General features: G+C 37.8%; 1 protein-coding gene across 2 annotated transcripts in view; it reads left to right on the top strand.

The window, feature by feature from the left end:
• Nucleotides 1–1,178: 1,178 nt before the first annotated feature.
• The window catches only part of LOC148814453 (uncharacterized), a 34,205-nt gene continuing 16,971 nt past the window's right edge, over nucleotides 1,179–18,412 (top strand). Inside the window, exon 1 of one of the 2 annotated variants that reach the window (XM_088906881.1) lies at nucleotides 1,179–1,823. In XM_088906881.1, the coding sequence (XP_088763007.1) occupies nucleotides 1,334–1,823 (490 nt within the window). In that variant the 5' untranslated portion in view covers nucleotides 1,179–1,333. The remainder of the gene's footprint in view (nucleotides 1,824–18,412) is intronic. The other variant, XM_088906879.1, reaches the window with a different exon arrangement.

Here is an 18,412-nt window from a genome sequence, read left to right as displayed (position 1 = left end):
ATGTTTTCAATCAATGCGTTTTCCAAATGAGGAATTCCAATATATTGTAACTGCAAGTAAATTATCATTTTTCAACAGGGATCTAAAAAATTGGTTATTACATCCACAACTCAGAATATCCTTTCCTTGTAGTCTAATGTGAGCTGTAAATTCTTCCAACGTTTCTAAAGGACTACTATTACAACTCCCTAAAAGGGTTAATAATTCCCCAGAAATCGCGTTAATTACAGTGAAATACTGATCAAAATTAATAGAAATATTGTATATATTAACAAACCAGGCGTAACTATATATTTCACCATCAGCATTAATTGTTTAATCCAAATTATACCATTCTTGACTCAATTTAAAAAAAAAAGGTTTTATTTCTAACTTTTATATGTCTGTAAATCTATGAGGGGAAAAGTTATGTTTACACATAAGTGACCACGTTAGAAGTACTTGTTTATGAAAACTAGCAAGTTTCAAGGGGATTTTTCCAACGTCAAAGTTACAGTTTAGTAAAAACTCTATACCCCCTACTTCTTGAAATATCAAATTGGGGATTATATGCCATATACTTTGCTTATTTTTTAAATAGTTTTGTATCCATTTAATCTTAAAAATAGCATTAGATGTCCTAAAATCTAAAGCATTTAAGCCCCCTTCTGCCTGTGGACGACAAATAATCTCTTTTTTAAGATAATGGGGTTTATTCCTCCAGATAAATTTGAAAAGTTTAAAGTCAATTTTCCTAATAATTGAAGGTGGTAAATCCAGAACCAGTGAAGCATAAACTAATCTAGATAAACCCTCAGATTTAGACAAAAGTATTCGACCATTTAAAGAAAGGTCTCTTAACAACCATAAGTCAATTTTTTTCTCAAATGAATGCATAATTGGAGAAAAGTTTAGATCATTTCTAATTTTTGGATTTTTGGAAATCTTAATACCTAGATATTTAACTACATCTTTTACAGAAATATTACATATGGATAAAACGTCACAGTTCCCAAGAGCCATCAGTTCACATTTTTTTTAAAATTTAGAGAAAGACCAGAAACATAGAAAAAAACCTTTATACACTTAATTGCCTTCTCAATCTCTGCATGGTTTCTTAAAAATAGCGTTGTGTCATCAGCTAATTGAATCAGAAACTTCTCTTTCTCAGCTCCAGTTTCAGCAGCGCCCCTGAATGACGTCATCATGCTGCGCGGCTGTGCAGACATTTCACCTTGTGGTGTCGATTGAATCAGCTAGTTTAGATGATATAATTAAGAAGAAAGTTATTCTGTTTAAAATATCTTTTCCGTTCGTGAATACACTACCTGATGACGTCTTGTCGACTGTGTTCATGCTTGAACAGATCACAGGACTTGCGCAGAATAAAATAAAAAAGAAGTCAATTGTGTTTAAACTCCGCAAATCGGCCTTTGTTTCTGACCGACTCCGAAGAAGGATGGCGCAGTGCATGTTAAATCTGCAAACCGAGCTCCACTCTTTCATGGAGGTTTTGCTTAAATCGATCGTGTATGAAGTGTCAGAAATTTTCCGAAACAGGATGTTTGACTCTGAGATCGAGTTTGAAGAAAAACTCCACAGCATTTCCCGGATCCTGGTGAGACGGACTGTGTCTAAAATCACACAGTGTGTGGAGGACAGTTTCGGGAGTGAAATGGCGCAGCTGAAGAAGGAAAACGAGAGCCTGAAGTGGAGATTGCAGTTGTGGGAGAAGGAGTCGGGAGCAGGAGGAGATCAGGCGCAGACAGATCATGTTGGACACACGCTTCCCTATGAAGTCACTGCAGAAATAGAAGAAATGGACAAGAAACTGGAGCTGTCAGGTCAGTGCAGTGACTTGTATGAAGTTAGTGTGTATGTGTTTAAAAACAGTGTATTTAACTTCCTTACTGGTGAGTAGTGCATAAATAGAGTGAAGTGGAAAAGACTTGTGTGATGTAGCAACATGATTCTTTACTGGAAACTGAACTAATTTCCGTTATGGTGCTGAAAACATCTGTAACACAGTAATGGCTGAAAACACGTCGTTTAAATTGCCTTAATATCGTTCAGTAACTCGAATAAAAACGATGAACTACTGTGTTTACACCCTCACTATAGAAAACTTTGGGATCTCGCTTGTTTAATGTTTTTTTTTATCGTTGGAACATCTTCCTTATTTTTAAGATCATCTCGGCCAAACGTGTTTCCAGCGCTTTAGGTGTAGGGTACATTCAGATTTAAGAAAATGTTCTCGACTGACCATCGCAGATTTGCTTCATACTTTCAAAAAAATAATGTCATTGTACCCAATAAATCGTGTGCAGACGTTTAGTCTTGTATCTTCAATAGTTTCTGAGATATAGAGGCTTTAAAACGGGGGGCGTGGCCCCAGTTTGTGTTAAAAAAGTGCAAAGTTCCATAAATCATTACTTTTGAACTACTGATGCGGAATGCATGAAATGTACAGGAATTGTTCTTTGGTGTAAATGTGTCTTAAACATAAAGCATAAGATCCACAGTTGCATGTTTGCCAATTTATGGCTTGCTGAAAATCGTATAAAAAAAAGTTTTTCTTTTGTGCATTGGAGCAACTTTGGCCCTCTGTATTTCCACGTTGCAGCACATCAGATCTTTCAAATTGTGGTATTTATTACTCATTTTATAGTACTCTTTTGGCAACTAGGTATTTGTCTAAAAGTAATCAAACTTAAAAATGAAAATAAATGTGCTTTTTCCACCATGTATCATGTACCATGTAAATATAGACGACTCATCTGTGTTCATTATAATTTAACCCGAGCCTTGTTTTTTTTTCCTACTTTAGTCTAAGGGAGTTTTTCCTTGCCACTGTCGCCTTAGGCTTGCTCACTGGGGGCTCAGGCCTGGAACTCTGTAAAGCTGCTTTGTGACAATGTCCATTGTAAAAAGCACTATACAAATAAAACTGAATTGAATTGGAAAAAAAATAATGCTTATGTATGACAAGGTCTACCATAAAAAGAATTAACCAAAGAAAATAGTATGTTTCAATTAATAAATGTACCAAATATGAAGTTGGTATCTTGAACCAAACTATAATTATTTAGGTATCAAATACACCATGTTTTACTACAGATGGAAATGTAAAAGACAGAGGCACACTAATTATAATACAATCATACAGTGTTATCAGATAACTAATATGTATTTTATGTCTAAATAGTCCATTGATCTTTATTCTAGGTAATTCTACCTTACCCAGTTCTACCATTTAAACAAACTACAGTGTCAGAACAACCCAAACCTTAAAGAAATAGTGTCTACTTGAAACATTTGAACAACTCATCGATTTGCTTTTCCACATTAGATGGAAGGTTATACTGTCTGGCAGCTGATGTAAGTGAGGCATCAATAATCTTCATGATATGCGCCAGAGGGACCCAACAGATATCTCCTCTCCTGGGCTAATTGTAAGTCTTAGAGGCACCATGAGGATGTGCAGCAGCTGACATCAGTCACCATATCTGGCAAGTATAAGCACACAGCTATGTGCTTCTAAAGGACAGTGATAAAAAATCATTTATGAATTTACAGGTTTCATGGATTATTGGGAGCATCTATGTATATTACATGCCTTAAAACAGCATTTCTGTCTGTAGTAAAACATAGTGTGTTTGATACCTTAAAAAATACAGTTTGGTTCGAGATACCAAGTTCATATTTGGTACATTTGCAAATTACCACATGCTCTCGCTATAATTGTTTCTATGGCAGACCTTGTCAGACATGAGCAATAGGCTATTGAAATATAGGCGCAGCATGATTTTTTTTCATTTTTAAGGTGTCATAAATCAGAATGTTTGATTTATTTAGACAAATACCTAGTTGCCAAAAATATGAGTAATACATACCGAAATTTGAAAGATCCGATGTGCTTCAATGTGGAGATACAGAGGGCCAAATTTGCTCCAATGCACGAAAGAAAAAAAAAAGATTTTCAACAACCCATAAATTGGCAGACATGCAACTGTGGATCATTTGTTTTAGTAAAGACACCTTACACCAATGAACAATCCCTGAAAATTTCATGCATCTAACATCAATAGTTCTAAAGCAGAGGTTCCCAACCTATTACAGCTCGCGGCCCACATGACCGACCATAAAAATTTCCATGGCCCATAGAAGGACCAGGCCGTCCTCACCGTCTGAAATGGGCTTGCGCTATACCTCAGCAGTAGCCTAATCAACAAGCTCCATGAAATTGGCCCCCCTACAGACAGCACAAACGATGAAACCTACCTCATTTGTTAGTGCTATGTTTGTGCCGTTGAAAGTAGCGCTCGTGCTGCTTTTGTTTCCGAGATATAGCACCTTGTTTTTTCAGGGTCGTGACGTCACTCAGTCCCCCATCAACATCGTAGAGAAGCCACTTTTGTTAGTGCTACATTTGTGCCAGATTGTACCGTTGAAAGTAACTTCCCAGCTTCTTTCTTTCCCGAGATATAGCGCCTTCATTTTGGGGGGTGTGACGTCACTGAGCCCCCCTACAACGTCGTAGGGGACCCGGATCGGTCTCAGTAGCGTTTGTGCTGCTTTCGTTCTTGAAATATATACCCTTATCAGAATAGTTGCGGATGTAGCCTTAAAAGGCGAACATTAGCAAACAACTGCATGTTCTTAGAAAGAGACTTTAGCACGTCTCAATATTTCGTAGCTGTGTCCTTTTTTAAAAAATCTGAAGAAGTAATCGGTTTCTCATTGTGTCGTTTTTAAATTAATATGTGAATCAACGGCCGTTTAAAGATGCGACCCAGCACAAACACTACTTTCAACAGCACAAACGTAGCACTAACGAACCAACTTTACGGACCTTCATCGACACATGTAACATGGTGGACCTTAGATACGTTTTGAACAAATTCAGCTTGCTAAACAAGTTATCAGCACCGGCGACGGCTATTGGAATTGTTAAAAACATTTGACATGCTATCACTGTGTTTGGAAACGGATTTCCTATCTTTGTTGACCCAGTACTGCAGAACTTGAGACGGAGTGTTGACTTACCAGCAGCCATATCACCCTGCAACTCACAACTGGCAACCCACTGAAGCTAAGCAAGTGTGAGCCTGGTCAGTACCTGGATCGGAGACCTCCTGGGAAAAACTAAGGTTGCTGCTGGAAGAGGTGTTAGTGGGGCCAGCAGGTGGCTCACCCTGTGGTCCGTGTGGGTCCTAATAGTGACAGGGACACTATACTGTAAACAGGCGGCGTCCTTCGGATGAGACGTAAACCCGAGGTCCTGACACTTTGTGGTCATTAAAAATCCCAGGGCGTTTCTCGAAAAGAGAAGGGGTGTAACCCCGGCGTCCTGGCCAAATTTCCCATTGGCTCTTGCCAATCATGGCCTCCTCCCCCTCTATGAATTGGCTACATTACTCTGCTCTCCTCCCCACTGATAGCTGATGTGGGGTGAGCGTTCTGGCGCACTATGGCTGCCGTTGCATCATCCAGGTGGATGCTGCACATTGGTGGAGGGGAGTCCCCATTACCTGTAAAGCACTTTGAGTGGAGTGTCCAGAAAAGCGCTATATAAGTGTAAGCAATTATTAATAATAATAATAATAATATTATTCATTGGGGAGCAGATGAGACAGAAACTTTAATTCAGTTGCCAAATCTCTGCCATGCCTACTACAGAACAAGGCAAGTTCGTTACAGGCTTCAGTTGAATTATCTCTAGTCTTTTTGATGTCAAACAAAATGCCAAAAAGACGCCTGGATTCGCTCAAGAAAGAAAACCGGTCTTCTGTCTCACTGGTGGCAGTGTCCAGTAAGCAATTGAAAAAGTTCACTTTAAACTTCTCCTCTCTAATTTTCTTTTCTGTTCTTTGCGTTTTTCACTACCCAACATACATTTCTGGATCTCTTTCATGTTGAACACTAACGAACACAGCTTAGCTAAATGTAGCTTATGTGGTGCTCAGTCTTGCAGGGGACCAGGTTGGGTTATTCAGTTCTACATATTTTGGAATGGAGGCGTCAATGACCAACTGCAAATCATCCGCATGGCCGCTGCCCACAGGTTGAAAACCACTGGTAATGACTTATGGAACTTTGCACTTTATCCCCAAACCTCAAACACCCAAATATACACTTTTCTTCTACACCTCAAACCACAGGGATGAAGATATAAGCCTAAAATCGTACACACTGTTTATCGGGCACTGTGACATTATTTCCTGAAAGTATGAAGCAAATCTGAGATGGTCAGTCGGGAGGCCTCTGGTGATTTCACATGGATAAGATAAGATCAGATCACTTTATTGGCCATATACAATTTCTTGTATTAGGAATTTGTCTTGTCATATACCCCAACTTGCTCTCCATGAGACACACACACAGGGAGAAAAGCTTGGGGTCAGAACACAGGGTCAGCCATTTATACAGCACCCCTGGAGCAGTTGGGGTTAAGGGCCTTGCTCAGGGGCCCAACAGAATAGGGTTCCTCTGCTGGCCACGGCATATGAACCGGCAACCTTCCAGCTACAGGCGCAGATCCTGAGCCACAGTGCTACCACCCTTTTGGATTAACCCAAAAGCAAAGGAATTCTTGAAATAAACGTGAAATGGTAAACAGGATAATGTCAAGCCGTCGACAGATATTTGCTTTCTAATGTTTTCAAGTGCTCAGTGGTCTGAGGTGCAGGATCAAGTGAATATCGGGGTGTCTCTAGTGCTCTGTACTGGTCTGTCTAGGAAAATAATGTCATGGTGCCCAATAAATAGTGTGTAAAATGTTAGGCTTGTATCTTCATCAATGTGGTTTGAGGTGTAGAAGAAAAGTGTATATTTGCGTGTTTGAGGTTTGGGGATTCTGCTGTATTCATTGATCCTGGAGGAGAGGGAGTGTCTCTCTTTCTCTTGGTGTATTTGTGCTGCAGTCTCTGTCCAATGTTGTCTGCTCTACAATTACTGAAGTATCCAGTGTTCCCTTTCTGACCTCTTTGGATTAAGAACCAAGCAATGTGTATTAGCCTTCTGGAGAGACAGTCATTTTTGCTCAGTTGAAATCACTGCTTCATTGAACCAGCTCTTGGGGGAGCCAGAGCCTATCCCAGCTTGCAAGGGGATCAGTGTGGTATACAGCCTGGACAGGACATAACCCTCATATACATAGGCAGTTGGTATAGTCAGGGCAACTTGAGTTTTTTGTTCTGAGACACAGAAAACAGTCATAATTCAGGCACACTGGTTTAAACAAATATTTATTAACAATGAAAATACAGATGCAGCCATTCAAAGTGCGCGGCACAGACACGTACCACGGGTAATTGGCTACGTCATCGCGCGTCATACCGCGGTATGTGATTGGTTGACCGACAGGGGCACTCATGGTGCGTTGGTCAGTCGTAGAAAGATTTAAATGTCTTTACTGTGCCCGTTTAAGTATTGAATATTTATATGGAATTTTACCACTGAAGGGAAATCTTAGTAGCTGAGCATAAAAAGAATAGGAGCATAACGCGTGTGAAGGCCATAAACGATATTAATTTTGGAACATAAACATACAGTATTACAGTATATGGCTGGTCTCGGTACTTTAAAGAAAAAATACACACCAGTATTCCATTTCTCCCTAAACATTTTAAGCATCGAAGTCTTTAACTAACATGTGGAATAACGTGTATAAAAAGTGGTAGTTTTAAGCTTTTCTGCAAATACGCTCGATACCGGAGTCAACAAGCATACTTTTAGAATTTGATTAATAGGGAATATAATATGGAATCGCATATCTAAAGAAATTAATAACGATATAATTATATTCATGTTCTACAACACAATAGTACACGCTGTACGATGTCTGTTGATACTGTTTGTGTAGGGCTCTTTCACCCCTTCTTGTGACCTTGCGGGTGGTACTGTGGTCTAGGTGCCTGACTTGTAAACCACAGGTTGGGTGTTCAAATCCAGCTGGCGCCACAACTTTTCTTTTAACAAACATTTCTTTAAAAAAATAAAATAACAATGTTATGGACAATTAATTGATTTTTTATATTTCTAAATATCACAACATGTTCGAATTTAAGTCATTTTTTAATAACAATAAATAGTTGTAAATTGTAAATACGACGTTTACATTGCCGTTATTAATTTTTCACTTGAGTGTATGGAGGATTGTCAGCTGTCACTGAGAGCAGACCCCCCCTCTTAGGCTGCGCAAACGATCTTTTAGATTTTTATAGAGAAATGGAGGCTGTACAGTATGCGTTACAATATAAACATTTACTGTCAAACTTTAAATCAGCAATTGATTTAAAGACGATCTGTCAAAGCGCAATGAAACCTATTACTTGATTCTTATGGACGCCTGGTCCCACCAGGGATTAAAAAAAACCTTGCAATCGCGTATCTAAAGAAACAACAGTATAACTATGTTCATGCACAAACAGTAGCATGTTACATTATTAGTTTGGGGGTCTCCTCTTGCCACAAAGCTCTAAATTGCAGTTTGAGTGCGGTTTTTGACTTTTTTTAAATTACAACCCATAAATAAAGCTGATACTGGTTAGACTTTTAATTATTTTAAACTGTATTACAGCAGCACAATGCACAATGCAACGTAAATCCCTACCTTTGTCTTCTGCGTAATAATGTTCACCTCTCTGTCCAGCAAATTAACAATAGTAATAATAATGAACTTTATTGTACATAGCGCCTTTAAAGGTGGCTCCTCAAAGCGCTTTACAGAATAAAAACAATAACAACAATACTGTTAGGCTGGGCAAACGATTTTTAATTTTAAAAAAAAAAGAAATAAAAAATGAGATATAATGTGTTCTGGCTTAGACATTGCACGACTTTAAAACCTATAAAAACAGATTTCGAGAGTTAATAACCACTTTTTATGCGCGAAAAACGGGTGATCTTTTGCAGCTGTTTCACTGTTTTAAACGAATAAGAAATTAGATTGCTCATAAATCTAATCACTTATTCTACATAAACACAGCGTAATTGCTCTCTGAAAATGCTCTTTTTCTTGTTCGTTTTGGAGTTCTTGATCGAAACTGATTTGAGATGTCAGAACGGATTTATTTTCTGTGTATTTCTGTGTGCGCATTTCCTACATTGCTTCGTTTGTCGAGATTTTAACTTTATATTTAGGCTCAGGATTTCAACTATAAATCGTACACTAATTACTAGCAGTAAATACTGATGTTTTGCTCCCTCTTACCACAAACATATATATGTATTATAGCTGGAATAAACTTTTTTTCGTACGTGTCTCTACCTACTGCGACTCAAACACGGAATGCTTAAAGATGGCAACAAGTCAGGCACCCAGAGGTGGGGGGTGCGTCTTTCCGCCTCCATAACTAAAATGCCAAATAGGAGTGGCCCAGCGCGGTTTTCATCACTCTCTGCGGGAGTGCTGGCTGTGACGAATTAAACCGGTTTCACAGGTATTTTCAAAGTAGAAGGGGGCGAGTCTTCCAGCGATTGCAGATCAGATCAGATTCCCTTCCCCCCACAGAAAGACAGACAAATGTTTTCACTGCTTATTAGTCGCTATTCACCGCTCGGCGAGCAGCTCCAATTTCAGGTGTAAGCGATAAAAATACTGTATATTTAGCTGAAAAGCTGTACAATGCAAGAATTTCATTACCCTAGTAGGTTTCGTGAAAAAGCTACAGGTGTGCAATCGTTTTTATTTTTAAATACATTTTAGCAAAGTCATGTACCATAAAAGTATGGTAATTAAAAACCATTAATACTTTCGCTTGGGTTTAAATAAAGTCGGTGTTTTCTCTTTTGGCTAGACTTGACTATTTAGCCATGAGATATACAATAGATTGTCATTAAACAACCTTATGTTTATTAATCTTCCTTGTTATGCACAGTGGGAATGATAATGTAATGATAATTAATTGAATCACAGAGTGCTCATAAGCTGATACCCTGGATTCTCTCCAGACACAGCTGTATGAGCTCCACCAGTCAGGACAGGAGGCTCTACTGTACACAGAGAGGGGCGGGAGGGGAGAACAAGCCGATACCTTGGCTGATACCCTGGCCTGTGTCTCCAGACACAGCTGGATGAGCTCCACCAGTCAGGACAGGCAAATAAGATACACTCTACAGACATTCACAACAGCGACATATCATAAAACATTTGCACATATTGTTAAATTATTACTTGTTTTTCAGGAAGTTAGAAAACACTTGAATTACTTATCCAGTCTCTCGAAATAAAATTATTTTTCAGGCAATGTAACTAACGTAGGGCAATATGTTTTTTTTTAATCTAACATTGACAGCCACATCTTAAATCTTGTCAGTCAGCTCTTTTTTCTCTATTTGAATTGTGGTGATTCAAATAACTTGGGATAACAAGTGGTCTCAAAGTCACAGAGCTCACAGAGCTTCAACAACAGATAACAACTTTCTTAGTCCTTCCTTAGTCTTCCTAAAATTGTTAGACGGGGTGGGGGGCACTCGGGAATGTGAGTTATGCGAGTTAGATTATGAATGAATAAAAACATTTTATTAAAAACACGTTTGCATTTGTTTGGGAGCTATATTATGTATTTTTCATATATAAGATATAATTATGTGTTCCTGCTTACACATTGCACGACTTTAAAAGCTATAAAAACAGGTTTCGATTCGTGTCTTTTTCACATTATCTGGCGAGCCTTGTTTTGTCAAAGAACCAGAGATCAAACCAGAGATCTCGCTTTCAAAGGACAGCACAGACTTTCAAAAGGCCGCAAATGTATTAGCAAGGGTTAATTGCACTATGGACCGCACAAAGAAATGTAAAATAGTCTTCTTTAGGTGTGAGGGCAGGAGTGGATTGCAGCAGGCATACACAGCAAATAACAAGAAAACAAAGAACAGGGCAGGTGAGACGAGTATCCAAACAGTGAGTGATCAGAAAAAGGAAACAATTGTTACGCCTGGCTTTTCGACGCAATTTTTTTTTAACTTCCTAAATGTTATGGAGGCGGAAAGACGCACCCCCCACCTCTGGGTGCCTGACTTGTTGCCATCTTTAAGCATTCCGTGTTTGAGTCGCAGTAGGTAGAGACACGTACGAAAAAAAGTTTATTCCAGCTATAATACATATATATGTTTGTGGTAAGAGGGAGCAAAACATCAGTATTTACTGCTAGTAATTAGTGTACGATTTATAGTTGAAATCCTGAGCCTAAATATAAAGTTAAAATCTCGACAAACGAAGCAATGTAGGAAATGCGCACACAGAAATACACAGAAAATAAATCCGTTCTGACATCTCAAATCAGTTTCGATCAAGAACTCCAAAACGAACAAGAAAAAGAGCATTTTCAGAGAGCAATTACGCTGTGTTTATGTAGAATAAGTGATTAGATTTATGAGCAATCTAATTTCTTATTCGTTTAAAACAGTGAAACAGCTGCAAAAGATCACCCGTTTTTCGCGCATAAAAAGTGGTTATTAACTCTCGAAATCTGTTTTTATAGGTTTTAAAGGCGTGCAATGTCTAAGCCAGAACACATTATATCTCATTTTTTATTTCTTTTTTTTTAAAATTAAAAATCGTTTGCCCAGCCTAACAGTATTGTTGTTATTGTTTTTATTCTGTAAAGCGCTTTGAGGAGCCACCTTTAAAGGCGCTATGTACAATAAAGTTCATTATTATTACTATTGTTAATTTGCTGGACAGAGAGGTGAACATTATTACGCAGAAGACAAAGGTAGGGATTTACGTTGCATTGTGCATTGTGCTGCTGTAATACAGTTTAAAATAATTAAAAGTCTAACCAGTATCAGCTTTATTTATGGGTTGTAATTTAAAAAAAGTCAAAAACCGCACTCAAACTGCAATTTAGAGCTTTGTGGCAAGAGGAGACCCCCAAACTAATAATGTAACATGCTACTGTTTGTGCATGAACATAGTTATACTGTTGTTTCTTTAGATACGCGATTGCAAGGTTTTTTTTAATCCCTGGTGGGACCAGGCGTCCATAAGAATCAAGTAATAGGTTTCATTGCGCTTTGACAGATCGTCTTTAAATCAATTGCTGATTTAAAGTTTGACAGTAAATGTTTATATTGTAACGCATACTGTACAGCCTCCATTTCTCTATAAAAATCTAAAAGATCGTTTGCGCAGCCTAAGAGGGGGGGTCTGCTCTCAGTGACAGCTGACAATCCTCCATACACTCAAGTGAAAAATTAATAACGGCAATGTAAACATCGTATTTACAATTTACAACTATTTATTGTTATTAAAAAATGACTTAAATTCGAACATGTTGTGATATTTAGAAATATAAAAAATCAATTAATTGTCCATAACATTGTTATTTTATTTTTTTAAAGAAATGTTTGTTAAAAGAAAAGTTGTGGCGCCAGCTGGATTTGAACACCCAACCTGTGGTTTACAAGTCAGGCACCTAGACCACAGTACCACCCGCAAGGTCACATGAGGATTGATGAAACAGCCCCAGTTTTAACAGACAGTTTAAACACAAACAGTATCAACAGACATTGTACAGCGTGTTCTATTGTGTTGTAGAACATGAATATAATTATATCGTTATTAATTTCTTTAGATATTAAATTCTAAAAGTATGCTTGTTGACTCCGTTATCGAGCGTATTCACAGAAACGCTTAAAACTACCACTTTTTATACATGTTATTTCACATGTTAGTTAAAGACTTCGGTGCTTAAAATGTTTAGGGAGAAATGGAATACTGGTGTGTATTTTTTCTTTAAAGTACCGAGACCAGCGATATACAGTTTACATACTGTAATACTGTATGTTTATGTTCCAAAATTAATATCGTGTATGGCCTTCACACGCGTTACAGTATGCTCCTATTCTTTTTATGCTCAGCTACTATGATTTCCCTTCAGTGGTAAAATTCCATATAAATATTCAATACTTAAACGGGCACAGTAAAGACATTAAATATACATATACATACTGTATACAGTACAGTTTTGCATACAGTTATGTTTATGTTCCTAAATCAATATCTTTTATGAGAATATGAAAGGCATGGTGAATCGGAGATTCTCAAAAATTACTGTACTTTGCATGATTGGAAACAAATGCGTGATTGGATCAACAAAATGCTGTGGTGTTACTTTTACAAAGACGGTCAATGAAAAAAAGAATGTGGACCAGGGCAATACTTTGAGTTTACAGCTTGTCCAAGGTCATTCATTATAAATACTGCTAGTAATATCTTCGGTAAAGACTTTCATGGCGACAGCTCAAACATGAGAGGTTGAGCTTTATTAGCTCCACCTTGTGGAAATTCCGGATACTATTATTTTACCTGCGTTATCATGCGGTATCATGCGGTTCTATGCGAGAATAAACGGTATTAATACCGTAACTTGCGGTATACCACGTGAAGCGCACTGCAAAATAATGCGGTATCGCCTTGTAGTGGCAATGCTTGTTAATAAGACAGAATTAAGTGTTGCTGTGCTTTCCCAAATGAGGCCCCATCTCTCTCTTCATCTCTGTGGTGCAGCCACAGAGAAACTATTCATGCAGGCTGATTTAAAGATGTTTTCTTTTGATAAGGGACAGCTCCCAAATGGGGATGCACTTAGCTAAGCCTGGCTATCATGATCAATGGTCATCCATTGGTGCCTAAAAGTCTGCAAGATTCCAAGGGAGAGCCTCATCCAAGTGGTTTACAACCCCAAGGTCAGAGGGCATGGTTACTCATCATCAGCCAATCAGGAACTGGTAGGGCCAAGTAACCCACATGGGTCTCTGATGCCCTTGAGACTTTCAGCCAATGAACGAGCTGAAGTTCCTCCAGGTAAAAACAGGCAACACAGAGCTCCAAGATTTAAAAAGAACTATTCTAGAGGCAATTCTAAAGGGAATTCTAAGGAGAATTCCAGGGGTGCGAGACAGTTCCAGGGCAGGACAGCCCAGGAGCAGAAAGGCTCCCAAGGGCAGGACATTCTCGCAGTGCGCCTCCTGACCATCCTGAGACTCAGCCCGGACAACCACGGAATGGCCAGTGTGTCCGAGTGCCAGAACTTTCCTTTGTTCTAAAAGTCGAGAGCGGAGGTTGCCAGAGAGTAACCAGAGGATACACCTGAGGTTAGCATCAGCAGCAAGCCTCGTGAACAGGTTGGAACTGTGGACAGCTGAATCAGTATTCAGAACTAGCGCTTCATCAGGAACAAACCGGTCCTCTTCCTGACTTGCTGGGACCCACAGTCATCTTTTCTCCTGTGCACAAACTTTGCTAGTTAAAGCCAACACTAACTAGCCGGTCAGTGAGCATCAGCAGCGCACCGTCGCAAGCCGCACAGCACAGCCTGGCACGGAGCCAGAGAGCCCGCAGGAGATCTGAATCCCCAGAGATTGGATGAGTATTCAACTTCACTGCGTTACTGCTCGAGAATTCAATTGTTATCCCAACCAGTTGATATCAATTTAATTCCTAAGAGTTATGTACTTGTTTGAGTATCTAAGGTAGAAGTTGTAACCAAGTTCAATTACGAAACGGTCTAAATGAATGATATACCGAACGTATGTCTTCTTGATATGTGTAACTCTTCGTAACTGACTGAATATATACCTTTTGTATTCTGATAACCCTCACGATAAGATCTGTTAGGTTTATATGCATATTTTATGTATTAATAAATGTATTCTTGTGTATTAGTACCTGTGTGTGTGCGTTGTTTGAGTTATATCGCATGGTTGGATTCTAAAGCCATTAAAAGAATCATTTTGTGATTTACGGCTACAATTAATAATTGTCCCCGTAAATGCCCAAATCCTACAGAACTGGTGCCTCGTGAGAGCACACTACAGCCTGCTTGTTTTGAATGGCTGCATCTGTACACACACTAAACTACACACACACAATAAACTTACAACATGCAAGTTAGGCAATTTACCAATAAGGCATCCCAGATGCCTACCTCCAAATCACCCAGAAAAACATGACTTCTGCTAAGTATTCAACTCTTAAATAGCTCCTACAAAAGCCAAAAGAAGAGATCAGCTCACTTCAAAACTAAAATCAACGCTACCTGCTGTTAAATATCTCTTCCTCTGTTAATCTGATTATATCAAATTAATGGGAACCTATCTCTTCATTCTCAAAATGCCCCCACTAATAAGGAGATGCCATTTTTAACCAAGGGATTCTTTACACGGCAATCAGGTATCTCTGTGTTGTAACAGAAAGAATAAGGTTCTGGATCCCGAGATGAAGTTAAACAGATGAGTTTATTGCATGCATGGAACAATAAAGCCGAAGTCTTGTTTCCCGCAAGAAACAACAAAACCGAAATATTGTTCCAAGTGCTGGTACAAACTTTAGGTTTATATATCCTTTCCTCTCTGCTTCTGACGTCACTGTTATTATGGTAAAGGGGGGAGGTCACGTGTTTGGCCAGTTTACAGCTTTTTGGCCAAATGGTCAGGGATTAAGTCCCCAGGGGGTTCCCTAGCTCTCCTAGCTCGCATCTGGAATCCTTATCAGTTAACCCCCTTTCCTGCCATAAACTCCTGTTGCTTAGAAGTCTAAGTCTAAGTCTGCTAGAAGTCCTTCATGCAGAAAGGACTTAAAGTTAACATCTTGTATCTTTCTTCATCTGAAACTACAGAATAACAGACTCTCTTAACAGGGTTTCAGATATTGAGCTCCAGTCTGCTCTTTCCTGGTGATCTGAAACAAGGAACTCCTGCTTTCATGTTCTCTTGTCTCTTCTGTTCTTCTCCTAGTTGTCATTTTCTTGTATGCTGTCTTTCTGGACTGCTGATTAACACTTAATTTACTCATTTACCCTTAATTTAATTAACTAAGGTAAACCAAACCATTGTATCTAAACCAAGGTGAACTTTACAATTGCTTGGATCTGAATCGGGGCCTTTCACATCCCAGCAAACATCTCCTTTGCTCTGAAGCTTTAAATGTTGATAATAGCCAAGAGTTATCCGTCATATCTACATTCACTTCTTAATATTATTTTATAAAATTTGATAGTTTTGTATTTATCAGGGCTTGAAATTCATTCAAACTAAAATTATTGTCCTTTTCCTCAGTTTTTCTCTTCCTCATTCATGCTTTCTCTTCTCAATTCAACTTTATTTGTCATTATACTTAAACATAGTATGCATAGTATAGTGAAAAGTGTTTCTCATTAGTCTCTCAGGTGCAGTATATACATAGAACAGAAGGCAAGACAATAGACAGTAATACCATAAAAATAACAGTGTAAACAACAGTATGGTGCCAGTGCAAAATTGTCAGAAACTGTGCAAATACGCAAACAGAGAAAAGTATACAAACAGGACAAAATCAGTGCAAAAGTATTTGGCAAACAGTGCAAAAATAATATGGCGATTAATAAATAGTACAACTAGTACAGTTTTAAGTACAAAACTCCATCTGCCTCTGGTGTTCTCTGTCTAAACTATATAGTGCCTTCAGAAAGTTTTCACCCCCCATTGATTATGTCTTGTTCTGCTGTGTTGCAAAGTCAAATTTTTTTATTTTTTTTATTTTTAGAGAACAAAACAAAACCATTTTACATATGAACATCCATTATTCAGTCTTACATTGCAGGCACAAATTCCTGTTTGTTCCTCTAATTTTTTACAATTATATAACTTTTTAACAAAACTATATACATTCAAAAGAAGGAAGATGTATACATTTATGAATATGAAAAGGGAGTAGACTATATAAATGTATCTTATTAAATTTCAGTTATTCTGTATCTCAACAAAATCTGACCAAAATCTGAGGTTTAATGTACTGAACCCATCTAGACCAATATTTGACAATTTTTTTCATTTGTAATTTTAGTGAAAATGTTATTTTTTCATTATATATATTTCTTTTATTAATTCAATCCAATCATTCATTGTTGGTAGATCTGTGAGAAGCCACTTTCTTGTTATAGCTTTCTTCCCTGCTGATATAAGGACTCCAAACAAATGTTCATATGTTCCACTCCAATCAAAATCCAGTTTACCAAAATATAAAGCCTCAAATGTAAAGGGTACATTCCTTTCAAATATAGTTTCCAGGGCCTCATGTAATTCCTTCCAGAAAAGCCTTATTTTAGGGCAGCTCCAGAATATATGCCAATGACTACCTTGGTTTTCGCACTGTCTCCAACACTTAGAGTTCCTCAGTATGGTGCGCCTTCTGACTCGGGAGTAATGAAAAATCGAACAATGTTTTTCCAGCAAAACTCTCACCATAAATGCGAGTTAGTACATCTCCATTGAAATTCACAAATTTTAAGCCACTCTTCATTCGAAATTCTAACTTCACTTTCTTTCACCCATTTATCTTTTATATACTCTGTAGAATATGATTTATTTTCCATAAAACTTTTATATAATCTAGATATAATACCTTTACCTAATTCTGATTTGTAGGCTTCTGTAACTATTTTCACTACTCCATCATTAACAATATCTAAATCTCCCCTTATAATCTCCTTATTAAAATAATGGCGCATTTGAAGATATCTATAAAAATCTGAATTCTCCAAATTATGTTTCTCCTTCAAATACTGAAAACTTTGTAGCTGATTCTTATCCATTATATTACAAAATGCAGTTATTCCTTTTGTAATCCAAAATTAAAATCTATTATCCAACTTATTTGGTTTAAACTCCGTATCATAGGCGCACCATCTGAGTATCTTTACTGCCTCACCTAAATTATACTCTTTTGTGATCATATTCCATGTCCTTAATTGAAACTTTATCCATGGATTGAATATTTTTTCAGTGATTTTGTCTAAATTTCTATTACCTAATAATGCCTGAATTGGGGGGCTATTTACAAGGGACAATTCAATATCTTTCCATCTGGCTTGATATTCTGGATTACAGGAATTAATGAGAGGTTTAACCTGAGATGCATAATAATAATCTTTTAAATTTGGTAAAGCCATACCCCCTTTATCTTTTGAAAGTTGCAATGTTTTGAATCTAATTCTTGGTTTTCTCCCCTGCCAAATAAACCTAGAAATCATCTTATCCCATTCTGAAAATTGTTTTGCAGAGACTTCTACAGGGAGAGCTTGTAATAGAAAGAGTAACCGAGGCAGTAGATTCATTTTTACAGATTCAGTTCTAGAACTGAAACTCATAAAGGGGATTAGGCTCCATTTCGATATATCTGCTTTAATTTTAGTTATAAGGGGTCCATAATTAATTGTTGCTAATACCGAAATATCTTTTGGTAAATAGACTCCTAAATATCTCATTGAACTTTGGTCCCACTTAAGGTGGTATTTGCCTTTTAATAAATCAGGAGGGTTGTAATTAAAAGTTAGAATTTGTGTTTTTTGAACATTTAACTTATAGCCTGCCAGCAAGCCAAAGCTATCTAAGAGTTTCATTACTTCTAGAAATGAACTAGTGGGATCCTCCAGATATAATAAAACGT

Source organism: Atractosteus spatula, chromosome 27, assembly GCF_055471065.1.
Source record: "Atractosteus spatula isolate fAtrSpa1 chromosome 27, fAtrSpa1.hap1, whole genome shotgun sequence".
NCBI lineage: Eukaryota > Metazoa > Chordata > Actinopteri > Semionotiformes > Lepisosteidae > Atractosteus > Atractosteus spatula.
Note: the sequence above shows the minus strand (reverse complement) of the source record. Positions and strands in the feature narration are given on the sequence as shown.